Source organism: Corvus cornix, chromosome 6 (assembly GCF_000738735.6).
Source record: "Corvus cornix cornix isolate S_Up_H32 chromosome 6, ASM73873v5, whole genome shotgun sequence".
Lineage (NCBI taxonomy): Eukaryota > Metazoa > Chordata > Aves > Passeriformes > Corvidae > Corvus > Corvus cornix.
The window spans coordinates 32,834,419-32,854,874 of NC_046336.1; the positions used below are offsets into that span (position 1 = coordinate 32,834,419).

At 52.3% G+C, this 20,456-nt stretch overlaps 1 protein-coding gene across 1 annotated transcript in view; it reads right to left on the bottom strand.

Moving 5' to 3' along the window:
- The window catches only part of UNC5B (unc-5 netrin receptor B), a 52,334-nt gene extending 42,687 nt beyond the window's left edge, over window positions 1–9,647 (bottom strand). Inside the window, 1 exon segment of the mRNA XM_039553905.1 lies at window positions 9,464–9,647. Within this exon segment, the coding sequence (XP_039409839.1) occupies window positions 9,464–9,560 (97 nt within the window). The 5' untranslated portion in view covers window positions 9,561–9,647.
- Between the last annotated feature and the right edge of the window lie 10,809 nt (window positions 9,648–20,456).

The window sequence follows — 20,456 nt, forward strand, 5'->3', positions numbered from 1 at the left end:
GCAAAACCCAACCCTCTTCCCGGCTTTTGGATCTTGCTTTTCCAGCTTTGGGCACAGCCAGCATTTTTATCTTGGTGTATAAATTTTAGGAACATGAAATATGTGCCTTGATGCCTTGTTTTATATATATACACACATATATATTACATATATTTTATGTATATCAGGGTATCCAAAGGATCCACAACCCAGGATAAGGATTAGCTACGAGGCTGTAACTCCTGAAATCCAAACCTAGTCATTCACCAGTAGCAAACCATTACACATAGACACACGTGGAAAAAAACAAGGGAATGAAAAGGGGGAGGAAAACAGCTTTATAGCCCTTGGCAGCCCACACCCCACCTCATCACACTCAGGATCCCAGTCACCCGAGCAGCTCCGCAGCCAAATCCCCTCTCCTGTAACAAATCCCGTTAGTGCCGATGCTGGAGCACGGAAGGAGGCATTTGCAAGGCTCTGACTGCAGAAAAGCAGCCAAAATTATGCACAAGGGGAATCAGACATCCTGCAGGAAAACCTGCTTCCACAACTGAGTCAGCATCTCCTCCTAAAGACCAGGGGAGGACAGGAGGAACTGCAGGCCTGGGGGATATGCATGGATGGACCCAGCAGGGGAGCCCCAAATGCCACCTCTTCTTTCCAGCCCAAAGTGGCCCCAGCAATGAAAATTGAGTCAGGTGTGCACCCAGCAGTGACACCACATCACCAAATGCTTATCCCCAAAACACAGACTGATGGGACTCAGAGGACAACTTATGGAGCAGCACAGAGATGCCACAGCCCCAGGGAGGAGCTGGGAGCACTGGGAACAGCTTTATCCCAGCCTAATGCAGATTTCCAGTAATACTTGACCCACTCTGTCAAGATGTCCCCCAGCCAGGGCCCAGACAGAAGAAGAGACAGGACATTTAAGCTTCTCCAAGATAAGCTGGAAGAGAAAACCCTTCAATGAACCCCGTCTCCAGCATAGCGACCCAGACCACTGATTACTTTTAATTGCTGTGTAATTGGACCCTGGGAGCCATGCTTTCATTTTAAGCCTGTCTCTACATTTCACATCTGTCAAAGGGGGAAAGAAAAACCTTCAAAAGTAATATTCCAGTGCAGGAACACCGTAGCACCATCCAGCAACTGCCAAACTAGCCGTGGCAGCGGGGAGGCAAAAGTTGCACCCCCAGCCTGTTTGGGATAAACGGGGTAGAAAGATGTGCTGGGATCCCACACCTGGCAGCAGCCATCCCAAAGGAGGCAATGGCCGCAGGCCAGACCACGGCAGACAGCATGGCCACATTGCAGGATCCACCCTCATGACCAGCAGTAATTACTACCTTCACTTGCAGGGCCCTGCAAAACCCTCAGAGATGCCCCTCCAGGTGAGGGTGGGGATGCTTGTTCAGCTCCACGGATGAAAAGCAAGCAGCAGACCACATTTTTTTTCTTTTTTTTCGGTTGTTTTAAATAGCAACCACTTTCTGGCTGCTGGAAAACACCCTTCCTTCTGTTCTCCAAGCCAACCCAAACAGATGGAGCCAATAACGCAGCCGGGTGATGGCGTAGGATGGTGAGGGCTCATCGGGGGGAGAGCAGCCCCTGCTTATAGACCACCAGAGGGGGAAACAGACCCCCTGAAGATGGCAGGGAGGAAGAGCCTATCAACCCAGTGGAAGAACTTCGGTTCATCCATCTCCACAAAACCCTCCAAAGTCCTGTTATGAATCATGAAAGTTAAAAAACACCTCCAGGATCACCAAGTCCAACCTTTGACTGAACACCACCTTGTTGGTGGTGGGATTGTCCTCCATCCCAATTGCTCTCAGTCCCCCAACTAGCAGTCAGGAAGAATTACAGTTTCCCAGATATCACGTGAGTCCACTGGAGGGTCAGTGAAACAAGGTCTCCACCGTGGTGCCTTCAGCCACTGCTGCGGATGTCCTCATGTGTGCCCCGAACCTCACAGCCTAGAAAGCACTGAGGACACTGCTGACAGCAATGCTGCATCCCAGGCGTGTCCCTTCTCCCACTTAAATCTGTCCCAAGGAATTTATGGGCTCTGCAACCTCCTGCCTAAGGAAAACTCCCACGCTGTACAGTGCAACACAACCCTTTTAACAGCCTCCCGCCTCCGCAAGCCACCCGGCTGGGAAGCCTGGATTTGGCTGGAAACGTCTTGTTCCTCCATCCTGCCACTGCCCCAGGAGGTGCAGGTACACCCAGGAGCCCACCCAAAGGTGGGCAGCCCAAACTGCTCCTTTTTTGAATCGTGAAACAGGACCTGTAGAGGCATTTAAATGCTGTTGATGTGGTGAGAAGCGGGCAAGCAGGGGTCACTTCCATGCCAGCGGCAGTTCCCAGGGACAAGAGGAGCTCCTCAAAAGGAAAGACTCACAAAGCAACAGCAGGACAAAGTCTGGGTGCAGAAAACCTTGCTCTCACCTCAGCTGTGCCCTCACCTCTCATCATTTAAGAGCCACCATGTCCGTCTCCATTGAGTGCCAACAGGGAGGGATGCCTAGTGGGGAGGAGCATCGTTGTGCCTTCCAGGAAGGAGCATTCCCCGTTTCCCATCCTGCACTCAAGCCCTCTCACGCATGTTTTACCTACACCTGGACAGTCTTTGGTTTAACATATCAAGGTGTGCTGAAACTCATCCCTAGGACAAGACAAAGCATCCAAAAATGATGTCACATGCAGCAAAATCAATTCCAAGAGTATTTCTCCACCTCTATGGAAGCTTTTTTTCACTCCTCACACCTCTTTCTAGCATTCCATACTACCCACCTGCATGGATCCTCAGCTGATGCCCACAGCATCATTCCCACAGAGCCCCCAAGCCCGCTCATCTGCACTCAGATGTCCTCGTTTCTCCTCCTGCGGTGGCCCCCACTCAGGAGGGAGGCAGATGGATCTAATACGCATTAAACGTCTCAAAATGAGATTTTCCACGCTCTTTCAAAGGGAAACAATCCCTCAGCTTTTGCACTTGGCGCAGGCTTCTGAAGGAGGGGAGCCAGGGGGCAGCAAAGGTTATCCATGGGGTCTTTATGGAAACCACACTGGCGGGACCCCCCGGAAGCAGGAGAGATGCCAGGATCTGACTTTTGTGTCTGGCTCCACGAGGGGATTGTACTGATTAGGCTAACAGCCTGTGTTCACAGCCCTGTGTATTCCAGCTGGGAAGGGATCACTTGTGGCATAAACCAGCCCTCTTCCTCCTCCTTTGTTATTCCCATAAGATGTGGGAATAAACTGGGGAGAGAAGTGAGGGCAGCTGTGCTGTATGTGTATGTACACAGGTGTTATGGACTTGTGGGGCCAAGGGAGACCCCCACAAAAATGCTCCCCAAATCCATACAGGTCTTCTTTCCTGAGGGGACTTGCTTCCCTGGAGAAAGGGACAGCCCAGACCTTGAATTCCAGGAGAGAAAAGCTCTGCTCACTTTTCTTCTTGTATAATCAGGTATATTATTATTCTTAAGTAATAATGTAAGTAATAAGTGTCTCAAATTGCGCCCCTCATCTGCCAGGGTATAAAAAACAACAACAAACACCACAACACACCAACACTGCCTTAAACTTACACAGCAAGCAAAGCCAAAGGGGAAAAATAGCTCAAAACCATTGGTTTTTAAGTGCTGGAGGACTATGTCAGCCACATCCACTCAGATCAAGCTATGCATGGCAAACAGTGGGATGCAGCTCCTGAAATATATTTCGCTTGGATAAACTCAGTTTCCTCCCAGGAGGAAACTTTGTACCATGGTCACAGTCCAATTTTGGGACTCCAGTGCCACTGCCATGTCTGCCATCCTCATGCTTGTACCCCACGTGGCTTCACAGTCATTCCCAAGGCCTGGGATCTGGTAATTCCTCCTCCCTGCAGCAAGGAATTAGCTGAAAAGGGGATGTTTCCCAGCACCTAAACAAGTGAGAGCTTGGCCATCAATCCCCGGTGGAGAGGGGCTGAAACACGAGGAGAGAAGACACTGAGGCTCCACGGATGCTCCAGCCAGGAAGGCAAGGGAAGGGGCCCAGCAAAGGCCATGGAAAGGTGCAAAGCAGAGTTCACACACAAGACAAACGCATTTTTTGCCTCTCAGGCTGTAGGACACCCTGCCTGCTGCTGAGCATTGTGGTGACATGGGGCTTGCTTTGCTTCCATGCTTCTTCCCTTTCCCCACCTGAATTTCTCCATGGAGGAAGACTGGGCTACCTGCAGACACACAAGGTGCCTACTGCAAGATACACCTCCAACCATCACGAGTTTAGTTTAAAGCCTACAGCTTCAACATCCCCCCAGTTACACCAGTCAGCAGCACCTGGACCCCAGTTTGGGGAGGAGGCCCAAGCCCCACAAGCCCGGGTGTTCCACTACAAACCTAACCCAGCTACATCACACCTGGGTCCGAGGGAGCCCTCTGAAACAGCGAATAGCCTCCCTAAGAATGGGAGAAGCCACCTAAGGCAGGAGGGAGCAGAGGAGACCCGAGTGGGGCCGGGCCAGGCTGCGGCAGGGAGGGACTCACAGGAGATTAAAGGCAGAGTGCAGGACACGCTGGAGCAAGCCCCGTGCTAAATAATTCCTGCTTCCCTTCTCTTTCCTCGTTTTCCAGCGTGGCTTCACCCAGCCTTTCCCAGCCTGGCTGGCGTTTGATCTCAGGGCTCGCTCTGCCTTTCCCTCAGCAGAGGTGCTGAGCTCAGTAAAAACAAAAAAACAGGGAGTTGAGCCCCTTAAACAAAACAAAACAAAACAAAACAAACAAACAAAAAAAGCAAATAGCAGAGAGGTGAAAAAAAAATCCCCTAAAAGCCAAGCTCAGCAAACATGTGGCTGCTACCAGCCCAGCCCAGCGGTTTGGGACGGGAACGGGCTCCGCAGGAGGAGGAGACGGCAGCCTTTTCCCTCGCCGAGGAGCAGGTCTGGGGCTGCCAGCCCAGCGCATTCCTGTGCCGTGAGTCAGGCCTCCGAAAAACCAGGAGGCTTCAAAAACAATACTCCGTGCAGCCTTTGGGATGCTTTGCTTGCCTTCTGGCTCTCTGGCCTCCCCGTTTGAGTGCTTTGCTCCCTAACGGGACCAAAACTGCTTTATCTCAACCCCCAGCTGGGACCCTCAAGAACAACATCACTCTCCGTGCAGGGAGCCCAGCGTGAAGCTGAAAGCAAACCCACACTCCAGAACTGCCTCGACAGTAAAAATCCAAGCGCCAGCCAAGCCTGCAGGGCTGCAGGGACAGGGAGAGGGAGGATTTAGGGAGTGTTAGGGAGGGTGTTGCATCCAGCGAGGGGCCTCCAGGCTCCCACCAAGAGAGGTCCCTGGGAGGGTGGGTGTGAAACCAGACATCAGAGCAGCTCTCTGGGCCTTTCTGCCTCTCCCAAGCCAAAGCTCTGCAATTCCCAGCCCTAGTGCAGACCCACTGTTGGTCGTGCAGGATTTCCTCCAGTGCTCCAGCCTAATGTGAGAAGAGACATCATCAAAAGCTGCTAGTTCACTGCTTCTGGGACACCATGAAGGCTCTGATTTTTGGAGATACAGCTCACACAACACTCCCTTAAGGTCCTGAGCTCTGGCAGAGCCAGGGAAGGATTACCCAAGCTCCCTTCAGCCCAAGGTGAACAGAAGGAAGTCACAGACTGGTGTGGGTTGGAAGGGACCTTAAAGTACATCTCATTCCAGCCCCACTGCCATGGGCGGGGACACCTTCCACTACACTAGGGCCCTATCCAACCTGGCCTCGAACATATCCAGGAGGAATAAGACTCCATGTCACCAGACACAGATTCCCTGCACAGAGCCCAGCATCCCAAGGGCCAGGGCTGTGTCAGCTTGGTGCCATCGTGCTCTGACTCACAGGCAGGGGTGGCTTGCACAATACAACTGATTACAGCAAATTACAGCTTTGAAGATTATGGAAAACCAAAATGGGAGCCAGTGGGCCTTCAAATGCCACAGAGGAGCTGATGGAAACCACTGAACAGCTCAGGCATCCCTCACACCCCTGCTAATCCCCCCTTCCCACAGTGAGACACACGGGTGGGATGGCAGGAGGGGGCAGAGGGAATGGGCTGATGATTTATCTCCCCCTGCTCTCCCCACCCTCCCTCCTCTTGCTCCATCAAATGTTTTCACTTGCATTAGCATCGCTAAAGCCGGGAGGATAAAAATGAATAGGAAACAGCAGGAACCTGTGGCTTTATGGCACCAACATCTGCTGTAATGAACTTCACAGACTCCATACAGCCCCTTCCGTCCTCACCTCGCAGCATTCCCGGCCTGGCACTGGCCTCCCAGCCAGGCTTTGCCCAGCAAAGCCCAGCTCAGGACTCTCCCAAAACCCCACAGGGCTGCCAGGATGATCCCGCTAGCCACAAACACACTGGGAGAGAGGAGGCCATGGGGATGCCATTGCTAGAAATGGAAGGAAAACAGGTCCTTGCAGCATCTTGTCTTGCTTAACTGACCCAAAATACAGATCTGTTTTTTCTATATTTTTATATATAAATCCTGTTCAGCTAGGACGGGGATGGAAAGGGAACTGGCATCGACAGCACCAAAGGGACCCACGGGACCATACAGAGATGAAGGATACAGCTGGACACTCCAAGCTCCTTTACAGGGTCAGCTTTTGGTTTCTAAGAAGAAAAATGCAAGCTGGTTTTCCTCCCTGCCCCCCACAACTACCACTTCCAAGAGATTCTGCCCTCTCTAAAGTAGTGTTTTTCCATTTCTCTCCTTTTTTTTCTTGTTTCAGTATGTCACCCTGCTGCGACCATGCACAGAAAGGACCCACTTCTAAGAGAGAAAGGGCTCCACAACCAAGCAGCTGAAGGAGAAGGAAACAAAAAACCCCAAGCAGATCCTTACACACACCACTGTCCTCAAGCCTCCACTTCCAAAGGGCAGGATTTGATAGGCAACAGGTCTTGGAGCAGCTTTTCCCCAGCCATCTGCTCACGATGGCAGCAGCAGGCAGGCAGCCTCCTGCCACCCATGTCCTCATGCTGCTGGGGGACAGCAGTGCTGCTATCTCCCCTCCATCCCTCTATCCCTGGGTGTTTTTCTGATGGTGGTAGGACAGAAGGATGGAAGGACGGTCCTTCACCAGGATGGCAGCATCACACTGTCTGTAAACACCTTTGTCAGCTGAGCCCCCACCTCTAGCATCACCCTCTGGATTTCAGCTGCTCTTCTACAGCCTCTATGCAACGCCGCGGGGAAATACCGTCAAGCAAGCTCCAAGTCCTCACACCAAGTTGTTTTTCTACCCAGAGGAGCACACACAAGAGCAGTATGAAGCCTGGAGAGCAGCCTGGCAGGTAAAGCCCCAGGCTCCGGGAGGGGGGACACGCTGGGAGCTGGGTTCCCCCAGCAGTGGTCCTAGGGATGGATGAGTGGACCAGATGCTTTCTGGGTTTCAAACCTCCATCCAAAACAACACTTCTACCCCCACACTGCAAAACCCAACACAAACAACATGTGCATTCTTTGTTACTAAAAGAGAAATTTGTTTTCTGGGTGATGCCTCTCCCTAAAAACCAGGCAAGGACAGGGAAGGGAGTGGATGATCACCCGGGCTAAGCACCCATCTTGGCTCCCTCCTCTGCATCATCACATGCCATCTCTACACAATTCTTCTGAAGAAACATTAATTATACTTCTCCAGCTAAAAACTCTATTACACACACACATACATATGCCAGATAAGCAGCGTGCCTTGAGAGAGCACCCCAGACTCAAACTGAGCCAGGTGGGTCAGGTTTAACTTGTTTTCTTTCTTCTTCATTCCCTCCCTCCCTCCTGCCCAGTTTTATTTCAACCCCAGCATGAACTTGGCACACACAAAAATAAAGAGGACGGAGCCAGGCACCAACACAGTGACATCCCCCCAACTCCCCTCAGCATCCGCAGAAAGCTTGGACACTGCTAAACCCTAACCCACAGCAGCCTGGCTAATCCAGCCTTCCCAAACCCCTGGCATCCCATGCCTTGCCAAGCCTCCGGGCCCCTCGCTGCCCATCCCTACGGCACTGCTGCCAGCCAAGCAGGACACCAGTTGCCAGCTCTCAAACCTCTCCCTTCCCACTGAGGGAGAGTTTCTTCTGGCTGGAGGATGCTGCTGCAGCAACATCCAGGCCCCTGGATAAGTCAATAGTGCCATTCCTGTTTCCCATTTGCTGAAATACACTGGATCTTTGTGTGGCGGAGGCGGAAAAAATATTAATCTAATTAGACTCCCTCCCTCAAAATTCCTCGTCACCTTAATTACGCTTCAGAAAAGAAGGCTTGGTTCATTTTCCTAGAAAATCAGCTTGTCAGGAGACGCTTTCAACTCCTTAACAAGACCAATCTGTGCTTCGCAACGCGTCCTCAAACCTTCGCCAGGAGCTGCAGGGAGCGAGAGATCCCAAATTCCCACCGCGATGATGACCTTGCCCAACACGGTTATAGTCTCTTCCAGCCTCCAAAAAGCCATGAAACTTTATAGGGCTCCACTTCTGAACTCTACACTCGAGCACATCTTTTTATACCTGGAGAGTAAACACGGGCACCTTTGCTTTGCCACTGCCGGAGGATGACAAAGGACAAAGTCCTGAGGTGCTGAGGATGTTCATGAGTTGTGGAGTAGATGTGGGGGGGAACATACCGCAGAAAGGCTAAATTTGATCACAGGAGTCCTAACGAGAGAGGGCAGCAGGAGAGATGTGCCTCTGTTTCTTGTCTGTGGCATTACTAACGGAAGGGCTGGATTTAAGTGCATCTCAATCACAAGATTGGGTTGCACACAGGAAACTTTGAACAGCCATAGGAAAATACCACTTGGCTGCCCGGCCATCAATCGCTCAGCTTATAAAAATGCAGATTTAATCACTAAAAAAAAAAAAAAAAAAAAAGACAAAAAAAATCCAGGCTGAGTAGTTACTTATTTGACCCACCGAGGAATCACAGCCGGCGCTACTACAAAAAGGGCTGGGTTTGTTTTGCTTTTGCAAAGAAAAATAAATATATATGTACAGAGAGAGAGAAATATAAGGAAGCGGCACGGCGAGGCGGGCAGGGAGCGGCGCTGGCAGCTCGCATTCCCTGCAGCATCCCCCCCGGAGCGGAGAGCGCTGCCAGCCCGTATCCCCGCGGAGCATCCCCCCCGGAGCGGGGAGCGCTGCCAGCCCCCACCCACCCGGAACATCATCCCCCCCGGACCAGAGCACCCCCCCGGCGCGGAGGGCGCTGCCAGCCCGCATCCCCCGCGAGCATCATTCTCCCCGGGAGCATCCCCCCGCAACGGCGCGGAGGGGGTCCAGCTCCCCCCCGCCCCGCCAACCCCTCAACCTTTATATTAAAGAAAGAAGAAAAAAAACCACCAACTCGGCGTCCCAAGGCCGTGCACCTCAACCGCAGTGAACTTTTGGGGGGGATGCTGCCCACCCCACAACCCCCTTCACGCCCCAAACTTGTGCCCCCCTTACCTGCGGCGGCCAGCGCCCGGCGGAGCAGCAGCGCGGGAAGGAAGAGGGCGAGAAGGAGGAGGAGGAGGGAGAGGCGGCGGGGGCCGGGCGGCGGCATGGCGGCGGCAGCGGGCTCGGGAGCGGGAGCGGGATCGGGATCGGAACGCTGCCCGCCCGCCCGCTTCGCCACACTGCCTGGCTGCCCGGCGCCGAGCGGGGCGGGCCGGGGCGGGGCCGGGGCGGGGCGGGCCCTGCGATGAGCTGCGCCTGGGCTCAGCCGCGCCCCGCCCGCCCCAGCCCGGGATGCGCGGTCCAGCCCAGCCGGGAGCGGGGTGCGCCTGGGGATGGGGGATCCGCGCCGATCCAGCGGGAGGGGGAGCCCGCTCTGCAGTGGGGGTGAGCGGGCACCAGGGGGAGCCGCGCAACGCGGTCGGAGCCGGGGCCACCAGCGAAAATACTTTAATGCGTGAAAGCAGCGCGTCCTGCTGCGCTGTTGTCACAGGATCAGGGAATGGGTCGGGTTGGAAGGGACTGAAAGATCATCTCCTTCCATGGTCACCTTCCACCAGACCAGGTTGCTCCAAGCCCCATCCAACCTGGCCTTGGACACTTCCAGGGATGGGACAGCCACAGCTTCTCTGGGCACCCTGTACCAGGGCTTCCCCACCCTCACAGGGAAGAATTTCTTTCTCATATCCCCATCTAACCCTGCCCTGTTTCAGGTTGAAGACATTCCCCCTTGTCCTACCCACTACATGCTCTTCTAAAAAATCTCTCTTCATCTTTCTTGTATCCCTCCTCTCCCCCCAACCCCAAGAATGAACATTGAAATCTAGGCCCCAGGATGTACCTGCAGGAGCATAAAAATAACAGATGCACATGCACACAAATAACAAAAGAGAGAATTCACATACTGAGGGAGGTATTCTGCAACTGCTTCTTGATATGTGTGGCCTTTTGGTTTTAAAGGGGGCTAATAAAAAGGATGGAGAGTGACTTTTTACTGGGACAGATAGTACAAGGACAGAGGAAATGGTTTTCAGCTGAAAGAGGAGAGATTTAGAGGAGATGTTAGGAGGAATTTTTTCCATGTGAGGGTGGTGAGGCCCTGGGACAGGTTGCCCAGAGAAGCTGTGGCTGCCCTTGGATCTCTGGAAGTGTCCAAGACCAGGCTGGACAGGGCTTGGAGCAACCTGGTCCAGTGGAAGGTGTCCCTGTTCATAGCAGGGGTTTACAACTAAATTATCTTTAAGGTCTCTTCCAACCCAAACCGTTCCATGATGTGCCCACATCTCCCTCCTTGTAAAGAATTGTAAACAAACTCACAGGTTTGCAAGCTTTGGTGGGGCGGCAATTTTCCAGCTGGCGAGTCCCTCCTCAGAATGGGTTTAAACCCCACCCTCGCTCCTTGCTCAGTGAAGGAAGGGGGGGCAAAAGGGCTCAGCAGTGTTTTTTGGGGGGGGAGATCCCCGAATTCAGGAAAGCCACATGGTGCTGCAGTGTCTGTGCAATCAGAGTGACAACAAGATCCACCCACTCTTTTCCACTAAGGACGAAGGGGCTGCCATGGCTGTCTAGAAATGGTTAAAATAGCATGGGAACTGCTAACTACTTTTAATTGCTGGCAGCTGCTCAGTTGCTTGGGTTAGGGCAGTGGGGGTGAAGGCATCCTGGCAGGCAGGCGGTAATTACAGCCTGTGCCTCACCGCCAGCCCAGTGCAACCCGGGCCATGGGTTTGGCGCCGGAGCTCTCCAGGCTCAATGAGCTGCTCCAGCCACGGGGTTGCTCTCAGGGCTCAGCCTGCTCGTCGCCTTCAGAGAGGAGTGCAAACCCCGACAGGGTGCAGATGCTGTTGAATTGGGATGTTGCATGCAAACTGTCACCCAAAAATGAAAGTCCACCTTTGGGAACCTTCCAGAGACATTGTGAGCTCTTCCTGCTGTCCAGGTTCCTTCTCCCACCCTCTATCTCAGCCAGAGGTACCCCCAAAAATCAGGAGGTACTCGTAGCATGTTGTTTGGGCCACCTGCACATCACTGGAGATGCAGCTGCCTTGAGTGCTACCTTGAGCATCCCACACTCGGCTGCACTTCAGCCGGTATTTACAGAGCAGTGGGACATACCAGAAAAGGCTGAAGAGCAGAAAAAAAACCTCATTTCCAGTTGCTGTCAAGGGAGCAAGGCTGTAAGGGAAGAGCCTGGCTGGGCAGTGAGGAGAAGGGATGCACCTGATGCAAACCCAGCAGTGCTGGCATTGGGGATAAGAGCTCTGGGAAAATAAACCAGGAAAAAAAAGGTGTTTTCTAGCTGGATCAGGCCAGATGAGTGGAATTCCAAAGTACCTACTCTGGGAAGCAGAGTGTGCCTCTTTTGTAGAAATGAGTGAGAGCGGGTGGGTTAAACCAGGCAGCATTTAAGCCAGTCTGGTATTCAAAATATGAATTAAAGTGATGCAAATGAAGGGTTCACTTACCCCTATTGCACAATTTGAGAAAAATATGACATGACAAACTATCATTAAGGCAAAGGGCTGTTTTTCCTCCCAGGTGTTTATGTACTACCCCTCATTTTCCCTCTAATGGCCAGGCATGAACATGTCAATCAAATTCCCGGCGAAGCAGGACGGCTCCCAGCAGCTGATCTGAGGTGTGATGAGTTGCACCGGGCTCAGCTGGACTGGCTGGGCCCAGCCCTTGTCATCAGCCCCAGAGGGGCTGGATGAAGCCAAGGGGAAATGGATGGCACATGGGAAAGGGTCCCTGGCACCTGGGGTAGTTGGCATTCTGCGCCAGGCACAGGGAAGGACTGCTCCCAACTCTGGTATGCAGCAGGACCCGCACATCCAACTGGTGACACACACGGCACCTGAGCAGGGACCTCTCTGGGCTGGACATTCGGGTCTCTGGCACAGCCAGGAGGAAGGGGGTGCATAAAAGCATATAAAAAGGTGGCAATCAGATGAATAATAAACAGAGGAAACTCCCAAAGCTCAATGGAGGTGAGACAAAGACTCGCTTGTTTGGGATTCGAGGTCACAGCACCCTTCAGCTCTGACTGCACTGTCATGGGAGAGGTGGGTTTCTTTTCCCACCCAAACTTTGAAGGCAGAGCAGACCTTAGGTGGGCTGAAACATCCTCTGTTGATTTCTTTCCTTTCAGACCTTGCTCCTCACTGAATATCTCAGCGATCTGGGATAAGGCTGGGCTTGCTGGCACCAAGATATCAAGGCATCTTTACAGTAAAAAAAAAAAAAAATTCAATTAGTGGGAAGGACTATTTTTTTTTTTTTTTAAGGTTGTTCTTTTAAGCCCTCAGATGTTATTTGCAGCCATGGTTGGCTGGAAAGGCGGTAGCCAGAGGGGCTTTTTTATTTGGGGGTTCAGAGGTCTTGGAGGCAATTTGCATGGCATTATCCATAGCTGTGCTATCGGGACAAACAGTCCTGCCAACCTAATTAGGCATTAGGAAGGAGAGAGCGTCTGAAACCCAGCACACAGGGGAAAAAGAGGGGATACGCAGCAAAGCTCCTAATAACATGGGGTTGAGGCACTGGGAAGGGCTTCCCCAGCATGGAAAAGCCTTGTAGAGAGTTTTGATTTTCCTGGGATGCTGCTGCCCAGATGCCCTGGCATTGCCTCCCCACCAGCTCACCCTGCCACATCTCTTGCTCCACAGAAAGCCACTTTCCTCCTCTTGGAATCCAGCTGGGCTGAAATCCCCCCACTTTTTGTAAAAAGGGGATTTTAATAGGGAACTTGTTGTTACCAGGAGAGCCCTGGCACAAAGTAAACAGTGAGTTGGCAGTGGTTCATTATTTTTCCCTAGTACTGACAATTTCCTCACCTGAGAACTTTGGGAGCACCAAAGGAGGCTGCAGAAATTCCTGCTGACAGACCTGCTGCAAGGATGCTGTTACTGCCACAGAGGAGTCCTGGATGCTGCCTGAAAAGGACAGGGAATTTGCATCTCTACACAACGCAGGGAGAGTCAGGGCAAAAAAAGGGTTGGAGGAGGACAGGGCAGGTGGACCAGTGTATTTTGACAGGTAGGTTGTTGCTGAGGGGCACCTGGACGGAGCCAGCACGTACCCTTGGTTTGCTTGGGCCAGCTTCCCTGGGCAGGTAGTGATAGGATATGGGGGAACTGTTTGAAACTGAAAGAGGGGAGATTTAGAGAAGATGTTAGGAAGAAATTATTCCCTGGGAGAGGGGTGAGGCCCTGGCACAGGTTGCCCAGAAAAGCTGTGGCTGCCCCATCCCTGGAAGTGTCCAAGGCCAGGTTGGAAGGGCTTGGAGCAACCTGGGATAGTGGAAGGTGTCCCTGCCCATGGCAGGGGGTTGGAACAAGCTGATCCTTAAGAGTCCCTTCCAACTCAAACCAGTCCATGATTCTGTGATTCCCTGCTAATTTTCTCCCACGCTGTCTGAGGGTGAAGCATTCACCCTCCCTTCCTTCCCCCACCCCACACTGGGGCTCCCCAGGTCATCCCTTTAAGCTCAGAGCAGGGAGGTAAAGGCAAGACTGTCCTGCCCCTCACCTCCAAACAGGGGTGCACATTCCATGCTTGGGCTGGTAGGGGCTCCTGAAGGAGCTGAGCAAGGCTCAGGAGAAGATGCAGCAACTTCATGGAAGTTGAGGATGGAGAGGACCCCCTTGATTAGCAGGACATCATACATGCCCAGGGAGCCATCCCTGTCAGGGACATGACTAGAGAAAGCAGAACAACCCCAAGATGAAGACCAAGATGACGGAAACACCATTTACATATCCCCAAATCCTCCAGCCCATGGGATACCTGACATACAGGGCCTGTCATGTTCCCCAGGTTCCCCACCAGATGTGGGGAACAAGGTGGGATCTCTGAGTCCTGGCTCCCTCCCAGACTGAGTTCATGGGCAAGAAATGGAGAAGAGAGGCAGGATCTCCACAGAGGCACTGGGGAGGGAGCAGGAGTTTGTGGTTCAGTGGCTCCCAAGTCCTTTCTGCTTTGCAGAGCTTTACAAGTGACACTGGCGTGTGATTCGATTAGGGAAAGCGCTTCACTTTCTCCCAACTCCAGAGTCTCCTTGGCTTCAGCTCGAGATGCAATGGAAAACCTGCTGGGCATGGGGAGAGGCAGACACAAATGCTCCCCCTCTCCCTGAGTCCTCCTTGGACCCTCATGTCACCTCTCTCCTCCACCTTCGATGGTGCTTCACAGCATCTGTATCCCACAGGAGGATGGAGAAGAAAGCTGCTCCCCTGGGACCAGGAAAGCCTGGTTAGGAGACGGTGATTCCCAAGGTGACCATAACCCACATTAAGAATCCTTTCCCTTGTGAGGGGCTGGGCTGGGAGGCTGGGAACAGCTCCATGCGTGCACACAGGGAACAAACAGGAAGGAGCGAGCACCCCAAACCACCAGAAAATGCTTGGGGGGTTTTCATTGAGACCATGGTTTGCTCCAGAGGGAGCTGTTGGCATCTGGACCAGAGTCAGTGGTGCCTCCTGAGCATCTCTCAAACATCTGGAAAAGACGAGAGTGGGGGAGAAGGGAGACCAACACAGCCATGAAGCAAAGCAGGGACCTTCCCATCTCCATCCACCACATGAAGCAGGGCTGGCAGGGGAGTTGGAAATTGCCAGGAGGGATGAATAAAGAAGAGGAAAAGAAAAGCTACAACAGGACAGTAAAAAAGCCCCAGTGCTGTGGAGCAGGTGCAGAGGCAGTGATAATTCCCCATTTCTTCCAACAGAGGAACTAGGAGTGTCCAAATTGAGTTATCGGGCAGCAGACTTAGGGACAAACAAAAGACGGCAGTTTTTCCACGCCACCCTTGATTAAATTATGGAACTCATTGCCACACAGTGCTATGGAGACCTACAGCCTAAGTGGCCCCCAGAAAGCATTTAGGCAAACTCACGGGGCACACGGGTCTGTCAAGGCCTGTTAAACATGATGGAACAGCCACCTCAGGGAGTCCCTAAAGCCCAAGGCTGCCGGCAGCACGTGTTGGACAAGGGGCTCAGCAGACAGGCCATGCCTTGCCAGGAATGCTGGACCAGCACAGCCTGGGAGATAAATAGCATCTAATCACCTAAATAAACCATTCCCCAAATCCTCCTGAGGGCAAAGAGAGGTTATTGGGCTCAGAAGTGCCCATGATGATGCTGCAGGATAGGCAGAGAGGGGACCCCAGAGCTTCTGTCCATGACCCAGTGCAGGGATCCTCCAGGATCCCTCACCAGGGATTTTTAGCTGGGGCTGCCCTCACAGCTGACTGGGTGAGACAGGGTGAGCAGGGCTCTGCTATTTCCACAGCTTCAGGCTGAGATGCTCTGGCTCAGGAAGGAAAGAAAGAAAAAACATCCCCTACTCCCTGTGAAGGTACCACATTCCAGACCCACCTGCCAAAAGCACGGCCCCTACTCCTCGCTCTCCATCCAGCATGTCAGCTCAATAATTTATCATCCAGGAGGTGCAATAACCATCCATAATTCACAAGCAATAATGTTCTACAAGTCGGAACTGGCAATTCGGCTCTGCGTACCACGCGCCGCCTTCCCAGGGCTGCCTCATGCCACTTCCAAGGACCCGTTTCTTCTTGCTAAAAGGCATGAAAGAAGCAGTCACCTCCAGGTGGATACAGCCCTGAGGGGCATCCTAGTAACAGCAGGTTATGGAGCAGTGTCCATCTGTCCCTGCTCTTCAGGTTTCTAAGGCCTTCCTCACATGCTGGTGTGAAAATGATGAAGTCTTGGATTTTGGTCTGCAAGGCTGACAAAACCCACAGGTTGTGGGGCTCCGTGCTAATGGAGCAATGATGGAGGTGCTTGGGAGGAGCAAGACAAGGTGTGTCAGCAGTGCAGAAAGCTGGCATTCAGCAGCAGCTCGTTGCAGCAGTGGTTGGTGTTTTTGGTGGCCCTTCCAGCAGTGAAAGGAATCCTGTGCCATGGGAGCGCAGAGCTCCCAGAGCAAGATGAACACTGGTATCTTAACATCTGAGGCTGATAAATGGCTCCAAAGCACAGGATCCAAGTGATAACTTGGGATTGGGAGTGGCAGAAAGGGCTGGGCAGGGCTGCAGTGATGGGTTGCCCTCTAGAAGATAACAGAAGCATCACACTATCAGCAGGGAAGCGCAGCAGCTCCAGGGAGAGGTGGAAAATGTGAGCCACCGAGTTTTCAGATTAGAAAAACACCTCTTGCTCGGCAAACTCTGTTAGCCAGACATAAAACACAGTGAAGCAGAGCATGCTAGAGCTCCCTCGCTCCTGGGGGAGATGTTTATTAACTCGTCAAAACACAACGGCTGTTGCTGCCAGCAAGAACCTGGAACAGCAGAAGAAGAAAAAAAAAAAGAGAAGACGAAATATACAAAGGGGAGAAAAAATAAAAATCACATGTGAAAATCATCATTTGCTTCCCTGTACTTGGCTGGGGATGGTCTGTGGAGCATGCCCGAGCCCAGACCATGCAGGGATCCTGGAGCATCCTCCCAGAGAGGCTGGGGAAGAGGCCGTTGCAGCACCCGGCTCCCACTCTCGCACTTTTCGCAGGAGCCACTCCCTGACCTTGGTGTAATTGGGCCACTTGGCACACCTGGCCCAACATAAATTACAGCTCCTAAAATAAATAAGGTGAAAGCTGGCAATGAGACACTGAATTAATGCTGGAATAGTGTGGGGCTGCAGTCATTACATCCCAGGGACACTGGAACAGGGAAAGGGAGAGCAGCCACCCAGCTGCTACAATTATTTTAATCACATTTGTTTAAGTGCTACAGATCAGGGACTGACTTTCTTCACCAGTTAGTTGCTGTTGCTTTACTTGCCTTGAAAGAGAGACAGAGGATTCGTGGGGGAGTGCTATCATTATCCCGGTTTTTGCCAAGAGTATCCCTCTGAAACAAAGCCTTGTTGCTCTGATTAACCCCGATCTTCCTTAAGTTACATGTCACAGGCAGCATTGTCAGTTAATTATTATAAGCCCAAGGGGGTTTGTTGGGGTGACACTGGCCTTGATTCATAGAATCCTACAAGGTTTGGGTTGGAAGGGACCTTAAAGTGTCATTCCAACTTCAGCGCCATGGGCGGGAACACCTTCCACTATCCCAGGGTGCTCCAAGCCCTGTCCAACCTGGCCTTGGACATTTCCAGGGATGGGGCAGCCACAGCTCCTCTGGGCATCCTGTGCCAGGGCCTCCCTCACAGGGAAGAATTTCTTCCCAATATCCCGTCTAACCCTAGAGTCCTCCCCACAGTGAGGGTAGACATTACAGACCAGGGTTGTGGTACTTTCTATAGGGTTTTTCCAGCCTCTCCAGCCTCCAGCACTGTCAATATGTACTTTAAAGAACAATTTACACCTAAAAATGCTCTCTTCCTGTGAAAGCACCACTGTGCAAAACAGCAGATGGTGTTTGAACACTGCAAAACGGAAAATATATCTTTAAAAGAGAGATAGCAGAGTTGTCTTAGCGCTATGCGGGTGCCTCGGGGGGTCTCGATTTGCAGCTTTCTGCATGGGGGGAAAAAAAAGATAACAAGTACTGTGAAATAATATTGGTGGCAGGAAAATGCTTTTCTTGAGGGGACCTTGGAAATTGTGGCATGGGAACAAACCAAAAGGGCTCTGCAGGAGGGGCTCTGACACTAACAGCCCTCACAGGCCACCATGTGTGCCCAACTGTGGGTGAGACAGGGAGCAGAGAAGGTTTTTTCCTCCCTTTCTCTCCTCACTCATGCTCATCCTGCTTCTTTGGGTGAAATGCTGTTTAAGGAGAGGCAAAGTGGGGTGGAAGATGTATAAATCACCCTGCTCCCACTTGGGGCTGCTGGGAGGAGTCAGTCCCGTTGGGATGTCAACCCCTCCCAGGTCCCAGCTCCAGGCTGGCGTTCCAGGATTGATGTAGCAGAAGGTCCTGCTCCCAGAACCACACACCCAGTGCTACAACAACTGCTTTTGTACATGAAACATCAAAACTACTTAAAAATCCCTCCTCTCTCTCCCCATCCTGGAAGCAAAACCCCGGCGAACTTCCATCCTCCAGGTAATCCTCCTTCCATGCGATAAAAACCTTTTTCTTAGAGGTTTTCTCAATAAAAAAGCTTGAACACTACTAATTTCCAAAATAAACAAGCAAATCTTGGAGCAGCAAATGCAAAGGGCCCCCAAGGCATCTTCTAAATGTCAGGGAAAAGCATCAGCCCTAGTGTGTGCCCAGCTATCGCTACCTGCCCGGCACCGGCTCCAGGCACAGGGGACATCTTCGGGAATTTTGGGTTTGGTGGGAGCAAAGAAACCCCCAAACTTGGGCCCCCTTACAGTTGCTTTGAAGCTCTGCAACAGGAAAAAATACCATAAATTGGGCTCAGCTTCACTCCTAGCAACGACATTTTGACAGCTTCTATTTTGGGTATGGCTTTATTGTTTTCCCCCTGGTCCTCAATTAATGCCTTACCTCAAAATAGCTACGAGCCAGTAGGACTTTTCCACTCACCAGGCTGTGAGCTGCTCTGAGCTTCTCCTGTGGTGCAAATGTTCGTGGATTGGACTGGCTATTCCCAGCTTGGCCCCAAACCTCTCTTTGGGATCCCTCGAACAAGGACAACCTCCCTGCTGAAGCCAGGTGCTGATGCTTAAAAGTCTACCTGGAGGAGAAAAACCAGCTCTGCAAACCTGTTCTCTGTTGCAGTGGGGATCCTGCAACACGCATATATCAAACCAGGAGTCCCGTGGAAAGGAAATATATATGGACAGACAGATTCTTGATAGCTGTTTCAGAGATGTTTATTTCTCCAGCCGCATGGCCGGAGCTCTGCTGAGGAACTGTTCCAGTCACGGGACCAAGGGTCCTTCTGCCCGTGCAGGGAACACAAACCAACCCATGGGAACGAGGCTGAGCAGGGGCAGGGAAACCCCGTGTCTGTGCCCTCAGGGCCCCTCTCCCAGGGCTACACGGCGGGGGAGGGACCCCAACACCTCACCCGTTTTATTTTAATAAAAGGAGAATGAAAACAACTGGATAAACGTAACAAGAACAGTTTCAAAACAAAACAAGCCACCCTCCTGAGTCTTTAAATGTCCAATCAGATTCTGTGGAACATCTTAGGGCTGACAGAAGGGAGACAGGACTCTCTGAGCATGCTTTGTGGGGAAACTGAGGCAGGAGAGGGTTTAACTTCTTCCCTCCCCCTTTTCATCCCCCACTCGGCATTGGAAAGGGATTTTTGGGGAAACAATTGGCAAAAGCATGGTTTTGTGAGGGAAACCATGGGTGAAAAAACGGATTGGGAATACACTGGGGGTAATAGGACATAGGGTAAAAGGGAAAGGTGGGATTAGGAAAGGGAAACTGTAGGGGGGGCTTACAATGGAGATATTGTCTAACATGACTACGATTTTTTGCATATATACTGCCTTTTACAGAAACACCACCAGGCCCAGTGACCTGCGATGCTTGTAACCCTTTTCTCCCTAGTACAATATTAAATTCCACCACCTCTCCATCTCCCAAGCTTGGGATGCATTTTTCAGGGTTATTCTTTTTAATAGCAGTTCTATGCACGAATATGTCTTGCTGGTTGTCACACCTTGTTATAAAACCATAATTTTGCTTAACATTATACCATTTTACTATCCCTAAGGTCTTAGTTACTATGATCTTCTCCTTTTTCCGAGTGGCTGCTGTTTTCTGTCTCGCTGCGTCTTTGCTCTCTCTTTCGGTCGCTCCCGTGTTGGAATTGTCGGGGCTGCTGGTGCCTGCGCGCTCTTCCCGGGGTCGCGTTCGGGGCTGCGCGGGCCGGGCCGGGCCGCGCCGCTCAGTTCTCCGTGCGTCGCCTCCTCTGGTCGCAGCTTCGCTGCCGCTGCCGGGCGCTGCACCCACATCTCGGCCGGGCCCGTGAGCGACGACCCCCCCGCGCCCTGCTCCAGCGCGTGTTTCGGCTGGGCGCGGCTCCGCTCCACCGCCACTGCCACCCGCCACCGCCCGCGCGCCGCCCCTCTCGGTCGGGCATTCACGGGGCTCGCT